Source organism: Mauremys reevesii, linkage group 16 (assembly GCF_016161935.1).
Source record: "Mauremys reevesii isolate NIE-2019 linkage group 16, ASM1616193v1, whole genome shotgun sequence".
Classification (NCBI taxonomy): Eukaryota; Metazoa; Chordata; order Testudines; family Geoemydidae; genus Mauremys; species Mauremys reevesii.
In genome coordinates this window covers 43,773,108-43,795,704 of record NC_052638.1, presented here as the reverse complement: position 1 = coordinate 43,795,704, position 22,597 = coordinate 43,773,108, and the positions used below count along the sequence as shown (strand labels likewise).

General features: G+C 60.1%; 1 protein-coding gene across 1 annotated transcript in view; it reads right to left on the bottom strand.

Annotated features, from left to right (window-relative positions):
• The window catches only part of PKD1L3 (polycystin 1 like 3, transient receptor potential channel interacting), a 42,703-nt gene extending 20,765 nt beyond the window's left edge, over positions 1-21,938 (bottom strand). Inside the window, exons 1-15 of the mRNA XM_039503663.1 lie at positions 21,761-21,938; positions 20,952-21,086; positions 19,069-19,810; positions 18,216-18,256; positions 17,453-17,547; positions 15,310-15,441; positions 14,773-14,952; positions 13,769-13,896; positions 13,565-13,691; positions 7,760-7,885; positions 6,494-6,725; positions 3,991-4,184; positions 2,315-2,545; positions 1,751-1,852; positions 26-204 (exon numbers count right to left, since the gene is read on the bottom strand). Coding sequence (XP_039359597.1) covers positions 26-204; positions 1,751-1,852; positions 2,315-2,545; positions 3,991-4,184; positions 6,494-6,725; positions 7,760-7,885; positions 13,565-13,691; positions 13,769-13,896; positions 14,773-14,952; positions 15,310-15,441; positions 17,453-17,547; positions 18,216-18,256; positions 19,069-19,810; positions 20,952-21,086; positions 21,761-21,938 — 2,822 coding nt within the window. The remainder of the gene's footprint in view (positions 1-25; positions 205-1,750; positions 1,853-2,314; positions 2,546-3,990; positions 4,185-6,493; positions 6,726-7,759; positions 7,886-13,564; positions 13,692-13,768; positions 13,897-14,772; positions 14,953-15,309; positions 15,442-17,452; positions 17,548-18,215; positions 18,257-19,068; positions 19,811-20,951; positions 21,087-21,760) is intronic.
• Between the last annotated feature and the right edge of the window lie 659 nt (positions 21,939-22,597).

Genomic DNA, 22,597 nt, shown 5'->3' with positions numbered 1-22,597 from the left:
CCCTGGCTCACTCCATGGGCATTACCAGGAGGGGCTGGAGCCAGAATTGTCATGCCAGAGCCTGATGTTGTGCAGCTCCCCCAGGGAGCTCCGGGTGGTTACGAGGAAGACGTCCAGTCCACCACGTTCAAACACAGGCTTGTGGGGGTCCCACAGGCAGTGCGGCTCGCTCCGTCCCTCTGTCCCGTACAGTGTGAGCACGACCTGCAGCCACAAGGGAGAGCACCTGGCCATGCACGGCGCTGCACAGAGCTCCCTGCCCGGCGCTCCTCCCCCCCCCACCCTGCCGGGTCCTGCGCCTCCCTGCGCTGCCCGACTTGGTCCTCTGGGATCAGGAGAAACCTTCTCTTTTATATGATGAGATAAGATTTTCAGTAACCATCATCATATCTGACAGGTGTGTCTGGACGGAGGCCTGAGCCTGGGCACTTTAAGGGAACTGCGTTGTTTGGACTTCTGAGTAACCGGTGAGGTAATACAGAAGCTGTTTTGTGCTGGCTTGGTAAACCTAGGTATTGGAATATCCACCAGCTTTTGGGGTTTGTCTGCCCCGTTCTGTTTGCAGTTCACCCTGATTGAGTGACCTCAGCTGGCTCCCACGGGCAGCACCGTCACAACGGGTCCTGCACCACCCCATGCTGCATGGGTCCTGTGCCTCCCTGCACCGGCTCACAGAGCTTCACACACTGTTGCTGCCTGCAGCTCGTGCTACCTCCCCGGCTGTACAGAACTGTCCCTGGCCCAGGTACATGGAGTTCACCCCCTGGCTGACTGGAAGGTGTTGGGCTACATCTGACATGGGCACCAGGAGGTGGATGTTGTCATAAACAGATAGTTAAGGGTTAAGGTCTCTTTTACCTGTAAAGGGTTAACATGCAGTACCTGATGACCACCTGACCAGAGGACCAATCAGAGACAAGATAATTTCAAATCTCTGTGGAGGGAAGCCTTTGTCTGTGTTCTTTGTTAGAGCTCTCTTTGGATCTAAGAGAGGCCAGTCATGTCTCCAAGTTCTCCTGGAGTAGTTCCTACTATTCAATAGTGAGTATTAATTAGAAAGGCAGATTAGTCTTATAATTTGATTTCTACATTTGCAATTGTGTGTTTGCTGAAGGAAATTCTTTATTCCTGTTTGCTGTTACTTTGCTTTTACTGAGAAAGAAAGGAGGGGGGATTCTCTCCAGAAATTGATAAGTTTAGACCCTGTATTTTTGCATCTTGGGTTACAGAGACAAGTTACTTTCTTTTTATTCTTTAATAAATCTTTTCTGTTAAGGACTTGGTTGATTTTTCCTTGGGTGGATTCTCAGGGAAAGGGGAGGAGGGAGGCATCCCTCTGTAGTGGATCCCGGTATCTCTCCTAGGAAAAGGGAGGGGGGAGGAAGCAGGGGGGAATGGTTTATTTCTCCTGGATGTAAGAACTCCATGGATTTGGGGCTCTCGGGATCCCCAAGGATTTTGGGGAAGGACTGTGTCCCAATCCACGTACCTGATTGGGTGGTGGCAGCTTTACCAGATCTAAACTAGGATTTTTAGTTTAGAGGGAAACCAGTGCAGGTCCCCATTTTGGAACCCAACAGCTCTAAGTGGGGGTGAGACCGATGACAGAGGTGCTGATGATCCCTCGTAGAAACCCCGTGTATCCGTTCTGCCGGTCCCGTGGACACCAGCACCCCAGAGCGCAGCCTGCTGGGAGGGGCCGTGAGCATACCCACGGGGGTCACGGCCATATCCACAGCAGCTTGCCTACCTTCGCTGTTGTGGCTGCTCCCCTGCGGTATCCAGTGAAGACCTGGACCACATACCGGACGTGAGCCCTGGGGTCGCTGTCTGCCAGGACTGTGACCTTCACCTGCAGCCACAGGAGAGAGCATGGCTGGGAACACCCTGAGCGCCCACTCCTGAGCAGGGGAGCGAGGCAGGCCTGGCCCCAGCACCCCCATGAGCAGCAGCCTCTGGCTCAGGCGGTAAGGCCTTTGCCAGGCCCTGGCATGACACACAAGGGGGACCTGTTCCGGTGTGAGCCCGGCTGGCCATGCTGGGGCTGCCTGTGGGTACTTGGGCGGGGATGCTGGGGCCATGCTTACCCTGCCCCAGCCAGCTGTGTTTCCAGCAGCCCGGGGCCCCTAGCTGCGTGTTGTGGCACACAGTGCCTGTGGAGCTGGAGCAAGCACCCCGTGGGCAGGGGGTACCAGCACCGGCTGAGTTCTGGGGTCCGAAACACACCTGTGGCCTCCAGAGGCTGCCCAGTTTGGGGTTCCACTCCTCCTCCACACCTGTGTAGCCATGGCTCCCTTTGGCCCGGTCGCCTTACCTTTCTCCCATCCACCTGGTCTCTCCTCCACGCCCACACGCCAACAACACCATGGAGCACCAGCAGGCTGCCCAGCAAGGCCACCCCAATCGGGTTGCTGGCCACCTTGCTTAGGAGCTTGCCTGTGTCCTGAATGTTCACCGTCCGGGGCACAACGAAGAAGGAGCTGCCAAAGACGCTGAGGTGGTTGCACAGGCACTGGATGCTGCTGACTGTGCTCTGAGGTCCCACCTGCAAAACAGGCCCCTTGAACAGTGAGCAAGGCCAGCTAGCCAGACCGACCCCGGTGCACGGTGCTGCGCTGGCAGGGCAGGAGGCTGAGCCGGAGCCCCAAGGAGTCCAGGGCTGGGCCACGGCTCCAGCCCTGCGTCGCTGCAGAGAACAGCGCCTCCTGCAGGACCCGGGAGAGAGGCGTCCCTGCACCCCGCTGGGTGAGCGAACTGCTTGCATGCCCTAGCCCCAGGCCTAGCCGGAGGAGGACGTCATCCTGTGCTGCTGGCCCAGGTGGTGAAGCTCAGCATGGCCTCTGTTCTCTAGGCATCGCTCTGCGGCGCAGTCTTGGGAAGGCTTTGGCTGCACCAACCCTGGGGCTGCTGGAGCTGTGCCAGCTCCTCTCCAAAGGCTGCCAGTGCCGTGCTGTGCCTGTGGCGGCCAGCGCCCCGCCCTGCCGGCCCCCAGCTGATGGGACAGCCCTGTCTGCCAGACTTTGCTCTTTCGCTGTGTGACCCCATTTGGTGGTGCCAGTGGGTTTGGCACCGTCCGTCTCTCACTTTCCTACACAAGCGCCAGCGCTCAGAACTTGTGCACCCAGCGTGTGCTCACGGAGACGGGGCTGGTGGAAAACCTGCCTGCACAATAGCATTTCCCAGGTGGCCCCGCTGCCCAGCCCCAGCTCCGCTGCCCAGCCCCGACTCCCGGCCCCGCTCCCCAGCCCCGGCCCCGACTCCCGGCCCCGACTCCCGGCCCCGCTCCCCAGCCCGGCCCCGACTCGGCCCGGCCCCGACTCCCGGCCCCGCTCCCAGCCCGGCCCCAGCTCGGCCCCGCTCCCGGCCCCGCCCCGGCCCCGCTCCCAGCCCGGCTCCGGCCCCGCTCCCGGCCCCGGCTCCCGCCCCGCTCCCAGCCCGGCTCCCGGCCCCGCTCCCCAGCCCCGCTCCCGGCCCCGGCTCCTGCTCTGCTCCCGGCCTCGGCTCCTGCCCCGCTCCCAGCCTTGGCCCCGCTCCCCATCCCCACTCCCAGCCCCAGCTCCTGCCCCGCCTCCCAGGCCTGTCCCCGCTCCCCAGCCCCGGCTCCCCAGCCCGCTCCCGGCCCGGCTCCCGGCCCCGCTCCCAGCCCCGCCCGGCTCCCGGCCCCGCTCCCAGCCCCGCCCCCGGCTCGCGGCCCCGCTCCCCAGCCCCGGCTCCCGGCCCCGCTCCCCGGCCCCGGCTCCCGGCCCCGCTCCCCCGCCCCGGCTCCCCGCCCCACTCCCAGCCTTGGCCCCGGCTCCCATCCCCACTCCCCAGCCCCAGCTCCCCAGGCCTGTCCCGCTCCCCAGCCCTGGCTCCCGGCCCGCTCCCCAGCCCCGGCTCCCGGCCCCGCTCCCCAGCCCCGGCTCCCGGCCCCGCTCCCCAGCCCTGGCTCCGCCCCTCAACCCTGCCCCCCAGCCCTGCACTGAGGCGACTGGCCACCCGGTTCCTCACCTGGCAGCCGTCCTGTCTCCAGGCCTTCCTGTGGTGGTCCCAGAAGTGGCACTGCGTGGCGATGGTGGTGATCGTGTATGTCACATGGCTTGGCAGCTCGTGCTCCGGGCTCTGCCTTACCCTGGCCGTTACGTGGTAGGGGCCTGGGCCGAGCTGCAGCATCGCTGGGGGCAGCACCCAAGTGTAGTTGTCACCTTGAGACAAAGCATCAGTCGCCCAGCTGGGTGGTAAAGAGCCCAGCAGGAGGAGGGGCCCACGCCATTTCCGGGGTGGAGGGGAGGGAGCGGCAGAGGCCAGGGCCGGGCAGAGGGCAGGAGCAGCGGGGGCCCGTACCAGGGAGGCGGGGGGCAGTGGCAGGGGCCCGTACCAGGGAGGTGGGGGGCAGTGGCAGGGGCCCGTACCAGGGAGGCGGGAGGCGGGGGGCAGTGGCAGGGGCCCGCACCAGGGTGGATTGGGGGGGGGCAGTGGCAGGGGGCCCGTACCAGGGCCAGGCGGAGGGTGGGAGCAGTGGAGGCCTGCAGCAGAGAGGCGGGGGTGTGACATTATTGATATAATCTGGGACCATATAGAACATGGTTGCAACCAAGGTCCTGTAGTGGCACCAAATCTTATGTAAAGGGGGTCATGTAAGGTGTCTAAGACCAGGTTATGGGTTGCTGGTTATGATTATGCTGTCTGTATGTCTGTGTCGTTTTGTAGTTGAAGTTATGAGTATTGGCTCTATCCTGTCTGTATTTTAAATCTGTGCTGTGCTTCTGGGTGACACCCCAGACAAGTTGGTGTTAGCTCTGCCTAGCCTGCGTGATGGCCAATTAATGACCATCAGCTACACAATTGACCCATTGAGAGGAGGCAGATACGCCTTGTAACTCAGCAAAGTGCAGGGACTTGCCCATGTGACTCCAGACTCCATTTTGCTGTGATTTTCCACAGTAAGAACAAAGAAGTGTTCTTACACCTGGAAGAGCCTATATAAGGCTGATGCCTCATCTCCATGTTGTCTTCAGTCCTGCTTCTTACCTCTGGAGGGACTTTGCTACAAGCTGAAGCTCTACACAAGGGACTGATGACCCATCCTAGCTGGGGATGTACTCCAGAGACTCATTTGAACCTGCAGTTTATTCCATCACTGCTACAAGCCTGAACTAAGAACTTTGCCATTACTGCATGTAAGTGATTCCATTTAACCAATTCTAGCTCTCATCTCTACCTTTTTCCTTTTATGAATAAACCTTTAGATTTTAGATTCTAAAGGATTGGCTACAGCGTGATTTGTGGGTAAGATCTGATGTGTATATTGACCTGGGTCTGGGGCTTGGTCCTTTGGGATCGAGAGAACCTTTTTCTTTTATTGGGGTGTTGGTTTTCATAACCATTCATCCCCAGGACGAGTGGCACTGGTGGTGATACTGGGAGACTGGAGTGTCTAAGGAAATTGCTTGTGTGACTTGTGGTTAGCCAGTGGGGTGAGACCAAAGTCCTTTTTGTCTGGCTGGTTTGGTTTGCCTTAGAGGTGGAAAAACCCCAGCCTAGGGCTGTGACTGCCCTGTTTGAGCAATTGGTCCTGAATTGGCACTCTCAGTTGGGTCCCGCCAGAACTGTACCGTCACGGGGGCAGGGGGTTGGACTAGATACCTCCTGAGGTCCCTTCCAACCCTGAGATTCTATGATTCTATGAGTGGCAGGGGCTCGCGACAGGGCCGGGCGGAGGGCAGAGGGCGGGCGCAGTGGGGGCCCGTGCCAGGGCCTGCCGGAGGGCAGAGGGCGGGCGCAGTGGGGGCCCGTGCCAGGGCCTGGCGGAGGGCAGAGGGTGGGCGCAGTGGGGCCCGCACCAGGGAGGCGGGGGGCAGTGGCAGGGGCTTGCGCCAGGGACGGGCAGAGGGCGGGAGCAGGGGGCCCGCACCAGGGAGGCGGGGGGCAGTGGCAGGGGCTTGCGCCAGGGACGGGCAGAGGGCGGGAGCAGCGGGGCCCATGCCAGGGCTGGGCAGGGGGCAGTGGCAGGGGGCCCGCGCCAGGGGCGGGCAGAGTGCAGGAGCAGGGGCCTGCACCAGAGAGGTGGGGGCAGTGGCAGGGGCTCGCAGCAGGGACGGGCGGAGTGCAGGAGCAGGGGCCCGCACCAGGGAGGCGGGGGGCAGTGGCAGGGGCCCGCACCAGGAGGCGGGGGCAGTGGCAGGGGCCTGCACCAGGGAGGCGGGGGCAGTGGCAGGGGGCCTGCACCAGGGAGGCGGGGGGCAGTGGCAGGGGGCCTGCACCAGGGACTGGCAGAGGGCGGGAGCAGCGGGGGTTCGTGCCGGGGCCAGGCGGGGGCACTGGCAGGGGCTCGCAGCAGGGCCGGGCGGAGGGCGGAGCGGCGGGGCCCGCACCAGGGTGGATGGGGGGGCAGTGGCAGGGGGCCCGCACCAGGGAGGCGGGGGGCAGTGGCAGGGGGCTCGCAGCAGGGCCGGGCGGAGGGCGGGAGCAGCGGGGGCACAACTGTGGGGGGCTGGGCCGTTGGGGGTCTTACCAGCGTGCTGCCCATGGCCGGTGGGCAGGGTGGTGTTGAGGAGAGAGTGGGTGCTGTTGGGCGGGTGCTGGTAGCCCAGGTACAGCTCGATGGGCAGGGGAATGTCGGGTAGCACACGGAGGATCAGGGCGTCTTCCATGGACGTGACGTTCACCTCGATCACAAACTCCTCTGTGCTGATGTTGAGGCCAGTGGAGGATGTCTCTGCGCTCTCGTCTCTCCACAGCCGGATCTGCCAGGGAGCGCAGAGGCCTCAGGGTTCTCTGCGGTGGGCGCTTCCCAGGCTCGCTCTCACGGCCCCAGGCTCGGGGGATGCAGGCTCTGCATGTCTCTGAGCTGGACCCCCGGCCACACACGGCCAGGTGGTGCTGGGCCTGGGCGACTGCAGCCCATGGGCAGGGCAGGGCAATGGCCAAATGAGCTGGAGACTGAAGGCACAGGCTGGCTTGGAGTGTGGCGGCCGTACCCTGGGGCCATTTGGCAATGCAAGGTGGTGCCAGTGGGTTTGGCACTGTCCATCTCGCACATTCCTACACAAGTGCCAGCGCTCTGAACTCACGCGACCATAGGGTGGCCAGGTGTCCGGTTTTCAACCGGAAAGTCCAGTTGAAAAGGGGACCTGACAGTGTCTGGTCAGATCTACTGACTGGACACCCAAAGTCCGGTCACTGTGGGTGGGGAGATGGGGTGGTGCTGGGTCATCACCCGCGCCAGCCCCTACTCTGCCGGGGCCACCTCCTCCCTGCTTTGGGTGGCTGCAGCTCCCAGTCCTGGCTCCCCAGGAGAGGGGGGAGGGGAAGCAGTGAGCGACAGGGGAGGGGCAAAGAGGGGGGATGGGGACTTGTGGGGAAGAGGTGAGGCAGTGGTGGGGTCTCAGGGGGAAGAGGGAGGGGAGATTCCAGCACTCCTGCTGGAGTGTTGACTGGTTTTTAAATATTACCAAGTTGGCAACCCTACGTGCCTGGCGTGTGCTCACGGAGACGGGGCTGTTGGAAAACCTGCCTGCACACTAGCATTTCCCAGGTGGCTCTTCTCCCCGGCTCTCGGCCCCGCTCCCCAGCCCCGTCTCCCAGCCCCACTCCCCAGCCCCGATCCATGGCCCCCACTTTCAGCCCCGCTTCCCAGCTCCCAGCCCCACTCTCCAGCCCTGGCTCTTGGCCCCGGCCCCAGCTTTCGGCCCCACTCCACGGCCCCGGTTCCCGGCCCTGCTTCCCAGCCTCAGCTCCCAGCCCTGCACAGGTGACTAGCTGCCCAGCTGAAACGCACCTCGATGTCCTCGGGTAAGTCCTGCACCTGGATAGATTCCTTGTTGGCGGTGAGGAAGATGTTCCCAACGCTCCTGATCTCCTTCCCGTCCAGGTGCTTGAAGGGGTTGACTGCCAGGACTGTTACCTAGAGCACCAAGAGCCTGAGCTGCTGGCCCCATTGCCACAGGACTTACAGCCCTGGGATGGCCCTTCCTCTGGGTTTGAGGGCAAATGTGAGCAGTGGGCCACACCGGGACTCCAGCCCAGATCAGCAGGTCAGGAGGCTGCCCAAGGAGTGCGCTCCAAGCAGATCTGTAGCCACACATTCCCTCTGGGGCACCCGGCAGTGGCCACTGTTGGAAGACAGGATACTGGGCTAGATGGCCCATTGGTCTGACCCAGAGTGGCCACTCCTCTGTTCTGTTCACACAGCCACACTGGGCAGGGCACCAGGCTATGCAGGACGCCTGCAGAGGACTCTGGGACCCAGCAGCTGAAGTGTGTGTGTGTCGGGGGGGTTAGGGAGGAAATGGGCTGTGACATTGGCAGGCCAGCTGCCAGCTCTCGCCAGGCTCCCAGGGTCTCAGTTGAACTCTGGCAAGTTCCCAGCCGGGAGCAGCCTGGCTCCCCGGGCAGTACAGGGATCAGAATGGGTTTAGTGTTTAGACTCGGGCTGTCGATTAATCACAGTTAACTCACACGATTAACTCAAAAAAATTAATCGCGATTAAAAAAATTAATCACCGTTTTATTCACACTGTTAAACAATAGAATACCAATTGAAATGTATTAAATATTTTTTTATGTTCTTCTACTTTTTCAAATATATTGATTTCAGTTGCAGCACAGAATACAAAGTGTACAGTGCTCACTTTATATTATTATTTTTATTACAAATATTTGTATTGTAAAAATGATAAACAAAAGAAATAGTATTATTCAATTCACCTCATACAAGTACTGTAGTGTGATCTCTTTATCATGAAGGTGCAACTTACAAATGTAGATCTTTTTTGTTACATAACTGCACTCAAAAACAAAACAATGTAAAACTTCAGCACCTGCAAGTCCACTCAGTCCTACTTCTTGTTCAGCCAATCACTAAGACAAACAAGTTTGTTTACATTTACAGGCAGGGGCGGCTCTAGGCATTTTGCCGCCCCAAGCACAGCAGGCAGGCTGCCTTCGGCGGCTTGCCTGCGGAGGGTCCGCTGGTTCCACGGCTTTGGCAGACAGGTCCTCTAAAGCCGCGGGACCAGCGGACCCTCCGCAGGCAAGCCACGGAAGGCAGCCTGCCTGCCGCCCTCGTGGTGCCGGCAGAGCGCCCCCAGTGGCTTGCCGCCCCAAGCACGCGCTTGGCGTGCTGGGGCCTGGAGCCACCCCTGTTTACAGGAGATACTGCTGCCCACTTCTTATTTACAATGTCACCTGAAAGTGAGAACAGGCGTTCACATGACACTTTTGTAGCTGGCATTGCAAGGTATTTGTGTGCCAGATATGCTAAACATTCCTATGCCCATTCATGCTTCGGCCACCATTCCAGAGGACATGCTTCCATGTTGATGACGCTTGTTAAAAAAATAATGCATTAATTAAATTTTTGACTGAACTCCTTGGGGGAAAATTGTATGTCTCTAGCTCTGTTTTACCCGCATTCTGCCATATATGTCATGTTATAGCATTCTCAGTTGATGACTCAGCACATGTTCATTTTAAGAACACTTTCACTGCAGATTTGATAAAACACAAAGAAGGTACCAATGTGAGATTTCTAAAGATAGCTACAGCACTCGACCCAAGGTTTAAGAATCAGAAGTGCCTTCCAAAATCTGAGAGGGACGAGGTGTGGTGCATGCTTTCAGGAGTCTTAAAAGAGCAACACTTCAATGCAGAAATTGCAGAACCTGAACCACAAAAAAAAAAAAATCAACCTTCTGCTGGTGGCATCTGAATCAGATGATGAAAATGAACATGCGTCGGTCCGCTCTGCTCTGGATTGTTATCAAGCAAAACCTGTCATCAGCATGGACACATGACTCTTAGAATGGTGGTTGAAGGGACATATGAATTTTTAGCGCATCTGGCATGGAAATATCTTTTGACGCCAGCTACAAAAGTGCCATGAAAACACCTGTTCTCACTTTCAGGTGACATTGTGAACAAGAAGCAGGCAGCATTATCTCCTGCAAATGTAACCAAACTTGTTTGTCTGAGCGATCGGCTGAACAAGAAGTAGGACTGAGTGGGCTTGTAGGCTCTAAAGATTTACATTGTTTTATTTTCAAATGCAGTTTTTTTTTGGTTTGTAAATTCAACGTTCATGATACAGAGATCGCACTACAGTACTTGTATTAGGTGAACTGAAAAATACTATTTCTTTTGTTTTTTTACAATGCAAATATCTGTAATCAAAAATAAATATAAAGTGAGCACTGTACACTTTGTATTCTGTGTTATAATTGAAATCAATATATTTGAAAATGTAGAAAACATCCATAAAGATTTAAATAAATGGTATTCTCTTATTAACAGTCCGATTAATCGCAATTAATTTTTTTAATCGCTTGACAGCCCAAGTTTAGCCTTTACTGAATACTTGTGAGCAGCTGCCTGCATCAGGGCTCCTCTCCACGTACAGCGCTGCACTAGCACTCAGTGAAGTGACCTACGCTGACGGGCCAGCTTCTCCACCTCCCCAAGAGGCGCTGGGTGGGAGAAGCCCTCCCACCCACATCCTGCTGGCTGCGTGTGATGTTATGAGTGTGATATAGTATCTCACTGAAAGGTGACAGGGCCAGAAAGAGTAAATTTACTCACAGACTGACCTGACCCATGGCGGAACTTTAGAAACTGGTTAGGAAGATATGTAAATGAACAGAGCTTTGAAATGCAAGTCTGCATTGTTAGAGGTAGAAGGGGAGGTGTTTGCTCAGGTCTTGTGATGTAAGCAAACACGTCTTGTCTATTGCTATAGTTTTAATTCAAAGATCAAAAAGGAATATTAACATTTAGGAAGACACTTGAGTGCAATAGTATTGTTGTCTCTTTGTAGGTTGTGGTAACTGAACTGTTTAATGGATAAATTACCCTGTGCTAATTGCCAGGATGTTTGGGAGGAGAATTAAGCCTATTGTTTTCTCAGGCCAAAAGGCTGCTGGAAATGTGTAAGAACCCTGGGACACGGTCCTGCTTCATCTCAGATCTGCTTTGGGTTTCAAGAGGGGGAAACCTTAAACCATAAGGATTGAGATCCCCAGTCACTGACTGAAGTCACCCTGAATATCGACATCGGACTATAACCTCTGAACTATTTCTAAAAGGACTTTGGGCAACTACAAACTCATCTCTACTATGTATCTGAACCTCAAAAATTGAATTCAAGTCTGTCTGTATATTGATCTTTTAACCAACTCTCTCTTTTCTTTTTTAATAAATTTTAGCTTAGTTAAGAAGAATTGGCTATAGTGTGTATTTTGGGTAAGATGTAAGTTATAATTGGACTGGGGCATGTGGCTGATCCTTTGGGGTTGGAAGAACCTTTTCTTTTATATGATGAGATAAGATTTTCATTAACCATCATCATATCTGACATGTGTGTCTGGACAGAGGCCTGAGGCTGGGCACTTTAAGGGAACTGCGGTGTTTGGACTTCTGAGTAACCAGTGAGGTACTATAGAAGCTGTTCTGTGCTGGTTGGTAAATCTAAGTATTGGAATAACCACCAGCTTCTGGGGTTTGTCTGCCCCGTTTTGTTTGCAGTTCACCCTGATTGAGTGATCTCAGCTGGCTCCCACGGGCAGCACCGTCACACAGCACCTGGGGTTAGGTCGGTGTAATGATGCCCGTCATTTACATTAATTAATACATTACATAATACATTAATTGGATTTGCTTAACATCGTTTCACTTAAAGTCGCATTTTTCAGGAACATAACTACAACATTAAGTGAGGAGTTACTGTACTGTGTCCAGTTTTGGGCCCCACACTACAAGAAGGATGTGCAAAAATTGGAAAGAGTCCAGCCCTAACCCTAACCCTAACTTATGAGGAGAGGTTGAGGGAACTAGGATTGTTTAGTCTACAGAAGAGAAGAATGAGGGGGGATTTGATAGCTGCTTTCAACTACTGGAAAGGGGGTTCCAAAGAGGATGGATCTAGACTGTTCTCAGTTGTAGCAGATGACAGAACAAGGAGTAATGGTCTCAAGTTGCAGTGGGGGAGGTTTAGGTTGGATATTAGGAAAAACTTTTTCACTAGGAGGGTGGTGAAGCACTGGAACAGGTTACCCAGGGAGGTGGTGGAATCTCCTTCCTTAGAGGTTTTTAAGGTCAGGCTTGACAAAGCCCTGGCTGGGATGATTTAATTGGGGATTGGTCCTGCTTTGAGCAGGGGGTTGGACTAGATACCTCCTGAGGTCCCTTCCAACCCTGATAGTCTATGATTCTATGATTCTATGTCGCTCAAGGGTGTGGATTTTCCACACCCCTGAGTGTCGTAGCTAAGTCTGTAGTGTAAAGCCGGGCTAAATCTCACTTATACCAGCTGTATCCCATGTTGTAAGGGACTATTTGAGCAGTTGTATTGTGAGCCTCTGTGACTGTGTAAACAGAGAGATTACTTAGGGTGAAGGGCTGATCTGCAACAGAAAGTGTTACGCCCTGCCCAGAAAGAATAGTCCATGGATACCAGATGGACTGTTGAGGGACTGGTACGGTCAACAAGAGGACAAAAGACTTTTGTTGCTATTCTACCTCCTCCCTGTGAAGATGAGTCATGGAAGGGACTCCTCATGTCAGCTGAGCTTTGCAGCCAAAAGCATGTGGGAAGAAGAGACTGAAACCCGTAACAAGATCTAATGATCTCTCTGCTGCCTGGACTCTGGGAGCAGGGGTGGCTCCAGGCCCCAGCACGCCAAGCGCGTGCTTGGGGTGGCAAGCCGCGGGGGGTGCTCTGCGGGCGCTGCGAGGGCGGCAGGCAGGCTGCCTTTGGCGGCTTGCCTGCAGAGGGTCCGCTGGTCCTGCGGCTTCGGAGGACCTCCCGCAGGCACGCCGCCGAAGGCAGCCTGCCTGCCGTGCTTGGGGCGGCAAAATACCTAGAGCCGCCCCTGTCTGGGAGAAAGGTTTCTAAGCATATGCAAGAGATTCCCCAGGGCTTAGGCTGGCTTAGCCCTAAGGACATATGGATCTTGCTGATTTTAGAATCCTCAATTGCCTTTTGAAACTGAAGATTGTAACTTGTGTGCATCTCTGCTGACCCTGCTTTAACCTCGTAATAACCCTCTCGTTTCCTTTGCCTGTTTAATAAAGCTTCATACAGCTTATGACAGGATTGGCTACAGGCTCTGTCTTTGGTGTGAGATCTGAGGTGCAACTGACCTGGGGTAAGTGACTGGTCCTTTGGGACTGGCAGTAGCTTGAATCTTGCTGTGATTCTTGGTGGAAGGGACCAGCCGTCACAACGGAGTGCCCAGGGGACTGTCTGTGACCCCATGGTAAGGCTGTGCTGGTGCCTGAGGAAATCACCCTTGGTACTTGGCTGGTGAAAGCTAAGCACAGACCTCACAGCCAGTTTGTGCCCTGGTTCCTAGCAGGCTGCCCAGGGAACCCAGCACAATGAGCTGACAGAGGCTCTAACCCTGGGCAGAGCCTTGCTGGGGACGGGAGAGCAGCACTGCAGTCTCTTTGGGGCTGCCCTGCAGGCCAGGCTGTGTTGCTTTGGGTCCAGAGGAGCCCAGGCAGCAGCTAGCTGCCCTCTCTGTGCCCAGCACCCGGGGCTGGGCCCGACGAGGGGAGCTGCAGCCGTCAGCACTGCCTGCTCACTTACCCGGACCTGCACACGGGGGTGTTTGCGCAGCAGCACTCCCCAGGCAGAGGCTGGCGGGAAGGCCAGCGTCAGAGGCACTGGCTGAGCCAGGTGGTACGAACTCCGGGGCAAAGTGGAGGCGTTGCGGCTAGGGAAAGGGAGGGACAGGGTCAATACACTGCAGCTGCCCTTGCCCCCTGGGCGCAGAGAGGTTCGGCCCGTTACCTGCTCAGCATCGTGCTGGCCACAGGAGAGGTGACTGTTACAGACGACTCCACAGCGCAGCTGCCCTCCCAGAGCACCGTCTGTATCCCTGTGAGCGCAGCCAGGGTGTTCTCCAGAGCCTCCGTCAGCTGCAGCAGACAGGGCGTGTCACCACTTCTGCTGCTGCCCCAGGGCAGAAGTGCCCCCATGGCTGTTCCCCGCAGAGCACGGCTTCCAGCACAGTGAGGGCAGCCCGGCAGCAAGCCCTGGGGCTAGGGCTGACTGCAGGGAGGCCAGGGCAGAGGCAATCCTGCCGCGGGGACAGGCCTGAGAAATGCAGCCGGAGGGGGACTGAGCACCGTAGGCTCCGGCTCATCCAATGGAGGTGAGGGCTGCCTCAATTAGGGTTGCCAGGTGTCCAGTTTTTGCCCAGAAAGACCAGTTGAAAGGGGACCTGTGCAGTGTCCGGTCAGTAGTGCTGACTGGACAGCAAATGTCCAGTTACCATCGTGACCACAATTGGCCTCTGCCACCAGGAGGGCTGGAAGAGCAGCTGCTGCTGAAGGAGGAGGGATCCTGACAGTGTACGGGGCTGGCAGCTGGGCTTGCTGCCCATGACAGCCCATCCCAACTGCTCAGTGTCCGGGACCCCAGTTCTCTGCGGCCCCTCGCTCCAGAGACAGACACGCCTGCCCCACTGCGCCCCAGTTGGGCAGGCAGCTCCTCCCACCCCGGCTCTGCAGGGGGCAAGTGAGTCCCGGGGAGGGGAGAGTAAGCGACAGGGGGCCTGTAGTGTTCAGTTTTGAAAAAAATAGAAAGCTGGCAACCCTACACCCAATGCAGGAGCCAGGCTGAGTTCGGGGTCGCTGGGCCCCACAGAACCCGAAGCAGTGGCACATCCGGCCCCTGCTCTGACCCTCCTCCCCTTCCCCAGACCCTTGAGGTGTCTTTCTGCCCAGGCCAGGTGTGCCGGCCGCGCCTTCCCGGAGACCCTGCCTCCAGGCCCAGGCCGACCCGAGTCCCACCTGGTTCCGGGCCCAGTGCGACGTGGGCGTGCTGCTGTCCATGGCCGTCAGGAGGTGGCTGAAGGACTGGAAGAGCGAGGTGGCGGCGGGTGTGCTGGCGGCGGAGCCACTGCTGTTGCTGGGGAGCGATGCCTGCAGGAGCTGAGTGCTCAGGAATAGGAGCGACTCACTGGCCTCTCTCTGGGGATATCAAGCCCTGGAGAGGTCAGTGGGCTGCCAGGCGAGGCAGAGAGGAGCTCACGGTGTGACCTGCCTGGCCTGGGCATTCCCGACGCCTCTCCCCACAGGCAGCTCTGAGCACCCGGCCCGAGCAGCAGAGTGGTGGGGACAGTGCTCAGCCTGGCCAGTGTGGGGCCATCGCCCTGCTCAGCTAGGAGACAACGCTGCTCCTAGAGCCGTTCTGGCGCTCAGACAGTCCCCAGGGGCCGCAGGCACTGCATGGCAGCCTACTCCTTCCCGCTCGAGAGTGCACATCCTTCCTGGCCCCCCCGCCACCTGTCTCTAGCTGCCCAGCTGCCCAGCCCACCCTCCGGCTACCTGGGCTGCCTCTGAGAGCAGGCGGGTGCCCTCTGTCAGGCGCTGGAGGGTGTGGCAGGCTCTCTGCAGTGCTGGCAGATGGTGGATAGTTCGGATGGCCTGGTTGAATTGTCTCATTGTGTCCTCCATGGCCTGTGAGGAAGCGAGCGTGTGATCAAAGCTGGCGCCAGGAGGGGACGCAGGCTCTGCCCTTGGGGTGGGACCCCGGGCAAGCTGGGAAAGGAGCTCAGCGCCAGGTCTGCCGCTGCCCACGGAGCTTCATTTAACGGTCACAGCGGGATCAGCAGCACTTATGTCTGGGTGTCTTGGGAGCAAAGAATGAGCTGAGAAAAGCTGCTGCCATGAGCCCAAAGCTCAGCTCCATGGTGCCCATGGAGCTCTGGGGGCTGGGAACAGGTGTCACAAGGCATGGGGCAGGCAGCCCCAGGCAGTCTCTGGGCCAGGAGAGGGTGTGATCTGTCTGGGCTGGCTGGACTCTGCAGAGCCCCAGCAGGGCGGGTGGCAGATGCAACCAGGGCCAGCCCATCTACCTAGCAAGGGGCTCGGCTGGGTTCGGCTAGTGATGCTGCTGGGCAGAGCCAGTGCACAGGTGCTGGAGCTCCATGGCGAGGCACAGCTGGCCCGGTCAGCGCATGGAGCCCAAGAACTGGAACGATGGGCAGCTCCCGTTCAGCACGCCTGGGTGTGTCCAGCCTTGTGTTTGAGGTAGGGTTGCCAAGTGTCCAGTTTTCAACTGGAACACCCGGTGAAAAAGGGACCCTGGCGGCTCCGGTCACCACTGCTGATCAAGCTGTCAGAAGTCCGGTCAGCAGCACAGCGGGGCTAGGCAAGCTCCCTGCCTGCTTGGGATCTGCACAGCTCCCGGAAGTGGAGACATGTCCCTACGGCCCCTAGGTGCAGGGGCCAGGGAGGCTTCACGTGCTGGCCCCGCCCTGAGCACCGGCTCTGCAGCTCCCATTGGCCAGGCACCACAGCCAATAGTAGCTGCAGGGGTGGCACCTGCAGGCATGGGCAGCACGCACCGTGCAGAGCCACCTGGCCGGGGCGGCTCCAGGCACCAGCACGCCAAGCGCGTGCCTGGGGTGGCAAGCCACGGGGGGCGCTCTGCCGGTCGCCACGAGGGCGGAAGGCAGGTTGCCTTCGGCGGCATGCCTGTGGAGGGTCCGCTGGTCCTGCGGCTTCGGCGGACCTCCCGCAGGCTGCCGCCGAATCCGCGGGACCGGGGACCTCCTGCAGGCAAGCCGCCAAAGGCAGCCTGCCTGCCGTGCTTGGGGCGGCAAAATGCCTAGAGCCGCCCCTGCACCTGGCTGTGCCTCCGCCTAGAGGCCAAGAGCAGCACTGAGCCAGGGCAGGCAGGGAGCCTGCCTTAGCCCCAGTGTGTCGCTGCCCAGGAGCTGCCTGGCTGGAGTCCGCACCCCACACCCACTCCCGCACCTCGAACCCCCTGCCCCACCCGAGCCCCCTCCTGCACTCCAAACTCCTCATCCATGGCCCCACCCCAGAGCCTGCACCCCCAGCTACAGCCCACATCCCCTCCCACACCCCAACCCCTTGCCCCAGCCCAGAGAAAGTGAGTGAGGTTGGGGCCAGGGAGAGCAAGTGACGGAGGGGCTGGAGTGAGTGGGGGCGGGGCCTCAGAGAAGGGGCGGGGCCTCGGAGAAGGGGCGGGGCAGGGGTGTTCGGTTTTGTGCAATTAGAAAGTTGGCAACTCTAGTTTGAGGAGAAGACGACTGGTCCCCTGAGTCTCGGGCTCCATGGGGCTGCCCTGCTCTTGAAGGGACCAGGCCAACGCATCAAAGCCAACCCCCCACCCTTCAGTTCCTGGGAGCGCAAATGCACCTCCCGCATCTCAGGCCATTGCACTTTCATTTCCAGAGCAGCGAGTGGCAACATGCTCCTGGCAGCCCACAGAGACTTTTGCAGCTGAGAGAGCCAGTCCAGTGAGGGCCCCGTCAGGAGAACCCCACATTTCCCGTGTCAGCTGGACTGTGCAAAGGACAGCGACTGGCAGCCTGCTAGCGCCCCACAGCCAGGAGAAGGGGGATGTTAAATGACCCAAGCCCCCAGCACCTGATCCCAGGGTGCCCCTTGAGGGCCCACAGAAACAGAGCGAGTGCCCCAGGAGCCTGGCTTGCCCTCTTACCTGAAGGGCCCTGTCCGAGGAGGCTTCCTGGAGCAATGTCCAAGGGGTCACTGTAAATGGGTCCAGGTTAGGGTCCTGCAGGGTGGTGACTGTTCCTGTGGAGAGTGGCTGCAGAGGGGCCCCCAGAGTGGCTGGCTGCGTGGCAGGCCCTGGCATGGCTGGCTGTGTGGCAAGTCCCAACGTGGCTGGCTGCGTGGCAGGCCTCGGTGTGACTGGCTGCGTGGCAGGCTCCTGCGTGGCTGGCTGCATGGCAGGTCCCGGTGTGATTTGCTGTGTGCCTGGCTGCATGCTAAGCCCTCGAGTGGCTGCCTGCATAACAGGCCCCAGCATAGTAGGACCCAGCGTGGCTGGCTGCGTGGCAGGCCCCAGCGTGGCAGGCTGCGTGGCCGTTCTCCATGTGACTGGCTGCGTGGCAGGCCCCAGCACTGCAGATCCCAATGTGGCTGGCTGCGTAGCAGGCTCTGGCTTGGCTGGCTGTGTGGCTGGCTGCATGGCAGGTCCTGTTGTACCTGCGGTCGTCTGGGTTCCGTTGCACATATTTTTCCTGCAGGAATGCATCTGTTCAGAGGCAGAGAAGAGGTTAGTGGGCAACAACGTGTCTCTTGTTGAAAAGCAGGCCCTGCCTCCTTGGGGCTGTTCCCTTCCCTCACACCCCCCGCTCACCAGCACAGGGGAGGGGTGTGCGATCCTGTACCCCACGCACACCTGCCCGTTCACATAGCCCAGCAATCCCCATGTCAGGCACCCGGGGCTGACTACTCACCGGCCAGGCCGTGGCTGCGTCTCTGCGCTGCACGAGGTGCCCTGTTGAGGAAAGAAGGAAGCTCAGACAGAATCAAGCCAGTTTCCCTCCAGCTGAGCTCCCAAAACCAGGGCGGGTCGAACGCCCAGCCTGGAGCTGTGCCCCCAGCTCTGGAGCGTGCACCCATCTGTGTGTGTGGCAGGAGGAGGTGGCCGTGGGATCTGACTGCTCGCTGCTGGGCCTTCACATGCCTGCACGTGTTGTTCTGGACATGCTGGCCCCGGGGCTAGAGCACTGGGCCCGGGGCTCAGCTTGGGGCAGCCAGAGCTCTGCGTAGGATGGTGGGGGAGGCTCTCAGCTCACTGCTAGACCCTCACAGAGGCCTGCACTGGAGACGTGTTGCTCACCCTGTCTGGGCGCCATGGGCCTGGCTTGAAGTGCCCATTACAGCTCGCCGGGTGTGCACTTAGTAGCAAAGCCCCTGGGGTGCTTCAGACAGGGAGGACTGGGTGGAAATTTGCAGTGTTTGCTCCCCTGCAGCTGCCATGCCTGCCACAGGACGGGCAAGGGTCCCCTGGCTGTGTCATGAGCATGGAAGTGAGCACAGGGCCGGCTGGCACCAATCGGAGACCCAGCCCAGTACAGACCCCCCTGAGAGCTGACGGGGCTCCTGTGCCTGGCAGTCTCCAGCACCCAGCCCAAAGACCAGCCCTCATGCACCATGGCCAGCACCACCCATGGGCACAGGCAGCCGAGCCCACACCCTAGAGTCCTCTTGCTAAGGCCATTCCTCGCTGAGTCCCAGCAGACATGGCCGTGGGGCGCTGGCCCTCGCGACAGACTGTCCCAGTGGCTTGGGCAGAAATGTCCTTACCAGCGGCCGGCCTGGTGTCTGTGCCGGTCCCCGCAGCTGGTCGGGTGTCTGTGCCGGTCCCCGCGGCCGGTCTGGTGTCTGTGCCGGTCCCCGCGGCGGGTCTGGTGTCTGTGCCGGTCCCCACGGCTGGTGTGGTGTCTGTGCCGGTCCCCGCAGCTGGTGTGGTGTCTGTGCCGGTCCCTGTGGCGGGTCTGGTGTCTGTGCCGGTCCCCGCGGCGGGTCTGGTGTCTGTGCCGGTCCCCGCGGCCGGTCTGGTGTCTGTGCCGGTCCCCGCGGCGGGTCTGGTGTCTGTGCCGGTCCCCGCGGCGGGTCTGGTGTCTGTGCCGGTCCCCGCGGCTGGTGTGGTGTCTGTGCCGGTCCCCGCGGCTGGTCTGGTGTCTGTGCCACTCCATGCGGTGGGTGTGGTGTCTGTGCCGGTCTCTGCGGCCGGTCTGGTGTCTGTGCCGGTCTCTGCGGCCGGTCTGGTGTCTGTGCCGGTCTCTGCGGCCGGTCTGGTGTCTGTGCCGGTCTCTGCGGCCTGTCTGGTGTCTGTGCCGGTCTCTGCGGCCTGTCTGGTGTCTGTGCCGGTCCGCGTGGCGGGTCTGGTGTCTGTGCCGGTCCCCGCGGCCGGTCTGGTGTCTGTGCCGATCCCCATGGCTGGTCTGGTGTCTGTGCCGGTCCCCGCGGCTGGTCTGGTGTCTGTGCCGGTCCCCATGGCCGGCCTGGTGTCCCCCTGTGAGGTTTCTCTCTCGCTCTCCCCAGTCTGGTGAGCGGCGCGCGAGTCCCTCTCAGGGGAGGTATCTGTGGAGAGCTCAGCATAGAGATGAGTGTTGAACGTGGCCTGCACCACCCTAGCCCAGCTGTAAGTCTGGGGATCTGGGCCTCTGGCCCCGTTTCTGTGGCTAATTGCCGAGTTGTTTAGTATTCAGCCCTGGGAGCCTTTCGGGAGCCAACACTGAATAAACACTAAACCCACCTGCCCTCCAGGCAAGGCCTCCAGGCGCCATGGCAAGGCCGTGAGGGGAGCACGGGGCAAACTGGCCATTCCCAGCCTGCTCCATGGCGCCTCCTCAGGGAGCGGGAATCTCCTGGGGGCAGGGGGCCTGGCTTCTCTGCCCAGCCCGTCTCTTTGCTGCCAAGAGCTGATGGGAGCTGGTTGCTGGGCTGCCGCAGGGCTGGGGTGGGAGTGGGGAGGGGAGAAGGGAGCAGGAGCACCAGGTGTGTGGCGATGCTGCAGACGTGTCCCGGCCTGGATCCGGCCATGGTGGGTGAGTCTCTATCGATTGGGATATTTCTGTGGGACTCCCTCCCCCACCAGGCTCTGGCTCATTTCCCAGCTGCCCTGTACTGGTCGGACCTGACCAGGCCCACGGGGGGAAGCCAAGGGCCCCACCCATGTGCACCTTCCCCACCCTCCTCGCAGCACGGGCGAGCCAGCCAGGCACCGCACGGGGCAGCACAGGACCCTGGCAGGCTACTGCCCCTCACCCCCATGGCGCCACAGGGAGGGGGCCTGTCCCAGGCCAGCACACCCTCCCCACCAGGCTCAGCCCCGCTCACGGACCGCCTGGCGCCTCCGGCTCTGCCCCGCTCATGGACCGCCCGGGGCCGCCGGCTCAGCCCCGCTCACGGACCGCCCGGGGCCGCCGGCTCTGCCTCGCGAACGCCCGGGCCGCCGGCTCTGCCCGAACGCCCGGGCCGCCGGCTCAGCCCGCCACGGACCGCCCGCCGCCGGCTCAGCCCCGCTCACGGACCGCCCGGGGCCGCCGGCTCTGCCCCGCTCGCGGAACGCCCGGGGCCGCCGGCTCAGCCCCGCTCACGGACCGCCTGGCGCCTCCGGCTCTGCCCCGCTCATGGACCGCCCGGGACGTGTGGATCAGCCCCAGCTCCCAGCCAGCACTCACCGAACTGGCAGATGAAATATAGCTCCTGTGCACATGTGGCCCTCCTGGACCTGATGGTGCCTGAGTCCCTGATGATGTAACTGCACCCGGCAGGGGAGGGGATCACAGCTGCGTCCGCCCCGTGGGCAGAGAAGCCTGTGGGAGAGACGTGGGGAGCAGTGAACCTGGGGCAGGCGGCCCTGCGCGGAATTGTCTCTGGTGCAGGGAGCCAGGTGCGCTGCGCATCGCCCAGCTCTGGGCACCGTGCATGGCTGCAGAGCTCAGCCTGCGTGGGGCATGCGCCCAGTGAGCGGGCTGGCAGGTAGGGCAGGGCCTGGCGTTTCCCCGTGAGCACCTACCAGCACGGCCTCACGCTGCCCCATGTCACGGCAGGCAGCGTGCTCCCGGGAATCCCTGGCTGAGCTCGAGACAATGTCTGCACAGCAAGCAGCAGCCCACGGCCCCGAGTGTTAGAGCCCAGGCCAGCAGCCTCAGGCTCGCGCTACCCACAGAAGCTAGCCAGGTGGGCAGCGCTTTGTCTCAGGCAGGAGCTCGAGCTCTGAAACCCAGGCTCTAGCCCGAGGCCAAACGTCTGCACAGCTGTGTCTAGCGCTGGCGCGTCAGCCCGGGTCTGCTGCCCAGCTGCGGGCGGTGTGAACGTCCCCATGAAAGCCTGGGGCTGCCTTGAGCCCTGCTCGACCGCTCGGACGGCCTTGCGACTGAGCACCGCTGGGGCTGGCCAGCCTTCTGGAACGGCGAGGGAGAGGGGTAAGGGAGGCCCAGCCCTCCTCCCAGCACAGAGAGGGGCAGCAAGGACCCCTCGCCCTCACCTGGATGCTCTCGCAGGCTGACCCACCACTTCTCCCCTTCCACCATGCAGTGGCTCAGGAGGGCCTGCGTCTCTGGGTTCCAGGGGCACGCCAGGCGCCCGCCATTGGCCTGGCACCAGGCCTGGGCTCCCCAGAAGCTGTTCCGGAGCCGGACGAACTTGTAGCAGATGTCTCCCATGCGTGGCTGGTGCCAGGAGCACCTCGAGGCAGGCCCAGCTTGAGTAACACTTGACAAACAGAACCAAAGCCACATCCCTGATGGTAGTTGCATGGTGCCAGTGGCTCCGGCTGCCCGTCCTGCCCTTTATACAAGCCTGGTGCTTTTGTCCCAGGTCCAAGCCGAGCACTGAAACAAACCCGCCCAGCTCGGGTTCCCACCCCGGGGCAGCCGAGCAAACAGAGAGAGGCGAGTGCATCCCACCTGCCTGCCCAGGCAGCGCCATTGAGACCGGGGGCTGTTTGCAGAGAAGGGTGAGGCGATTGCTGGGCCCCAGCATGGCTGTGGGACACAAAGGAGAGTGGAGGATGCAATGTTCCCATGCAGGGCACAGGGAGCTGAACACCTGCTGGGGCTGGACTGGCAGCCTGCCCTTGGAGAGGGAACGTGCAGGGGGGCGGGGAGGAGGATGGGCCCAGCGTTTCTATGGCGTGATGTGAGATTCACACACAGGGACTGTGGTGCCCACTCTGGCTGACCGCCTGAGTGACAAGGCCAAGGGGGCTGTGCCCCACGCCCCCAGGATGCCAGCACTGAGCCCCTGCCTGGGTCTGAGCTGGAAGCATCTCATTGAGAAAGACACAGCCTTGATTTAGGAACTCAGTGAGGTCTTTGCAATG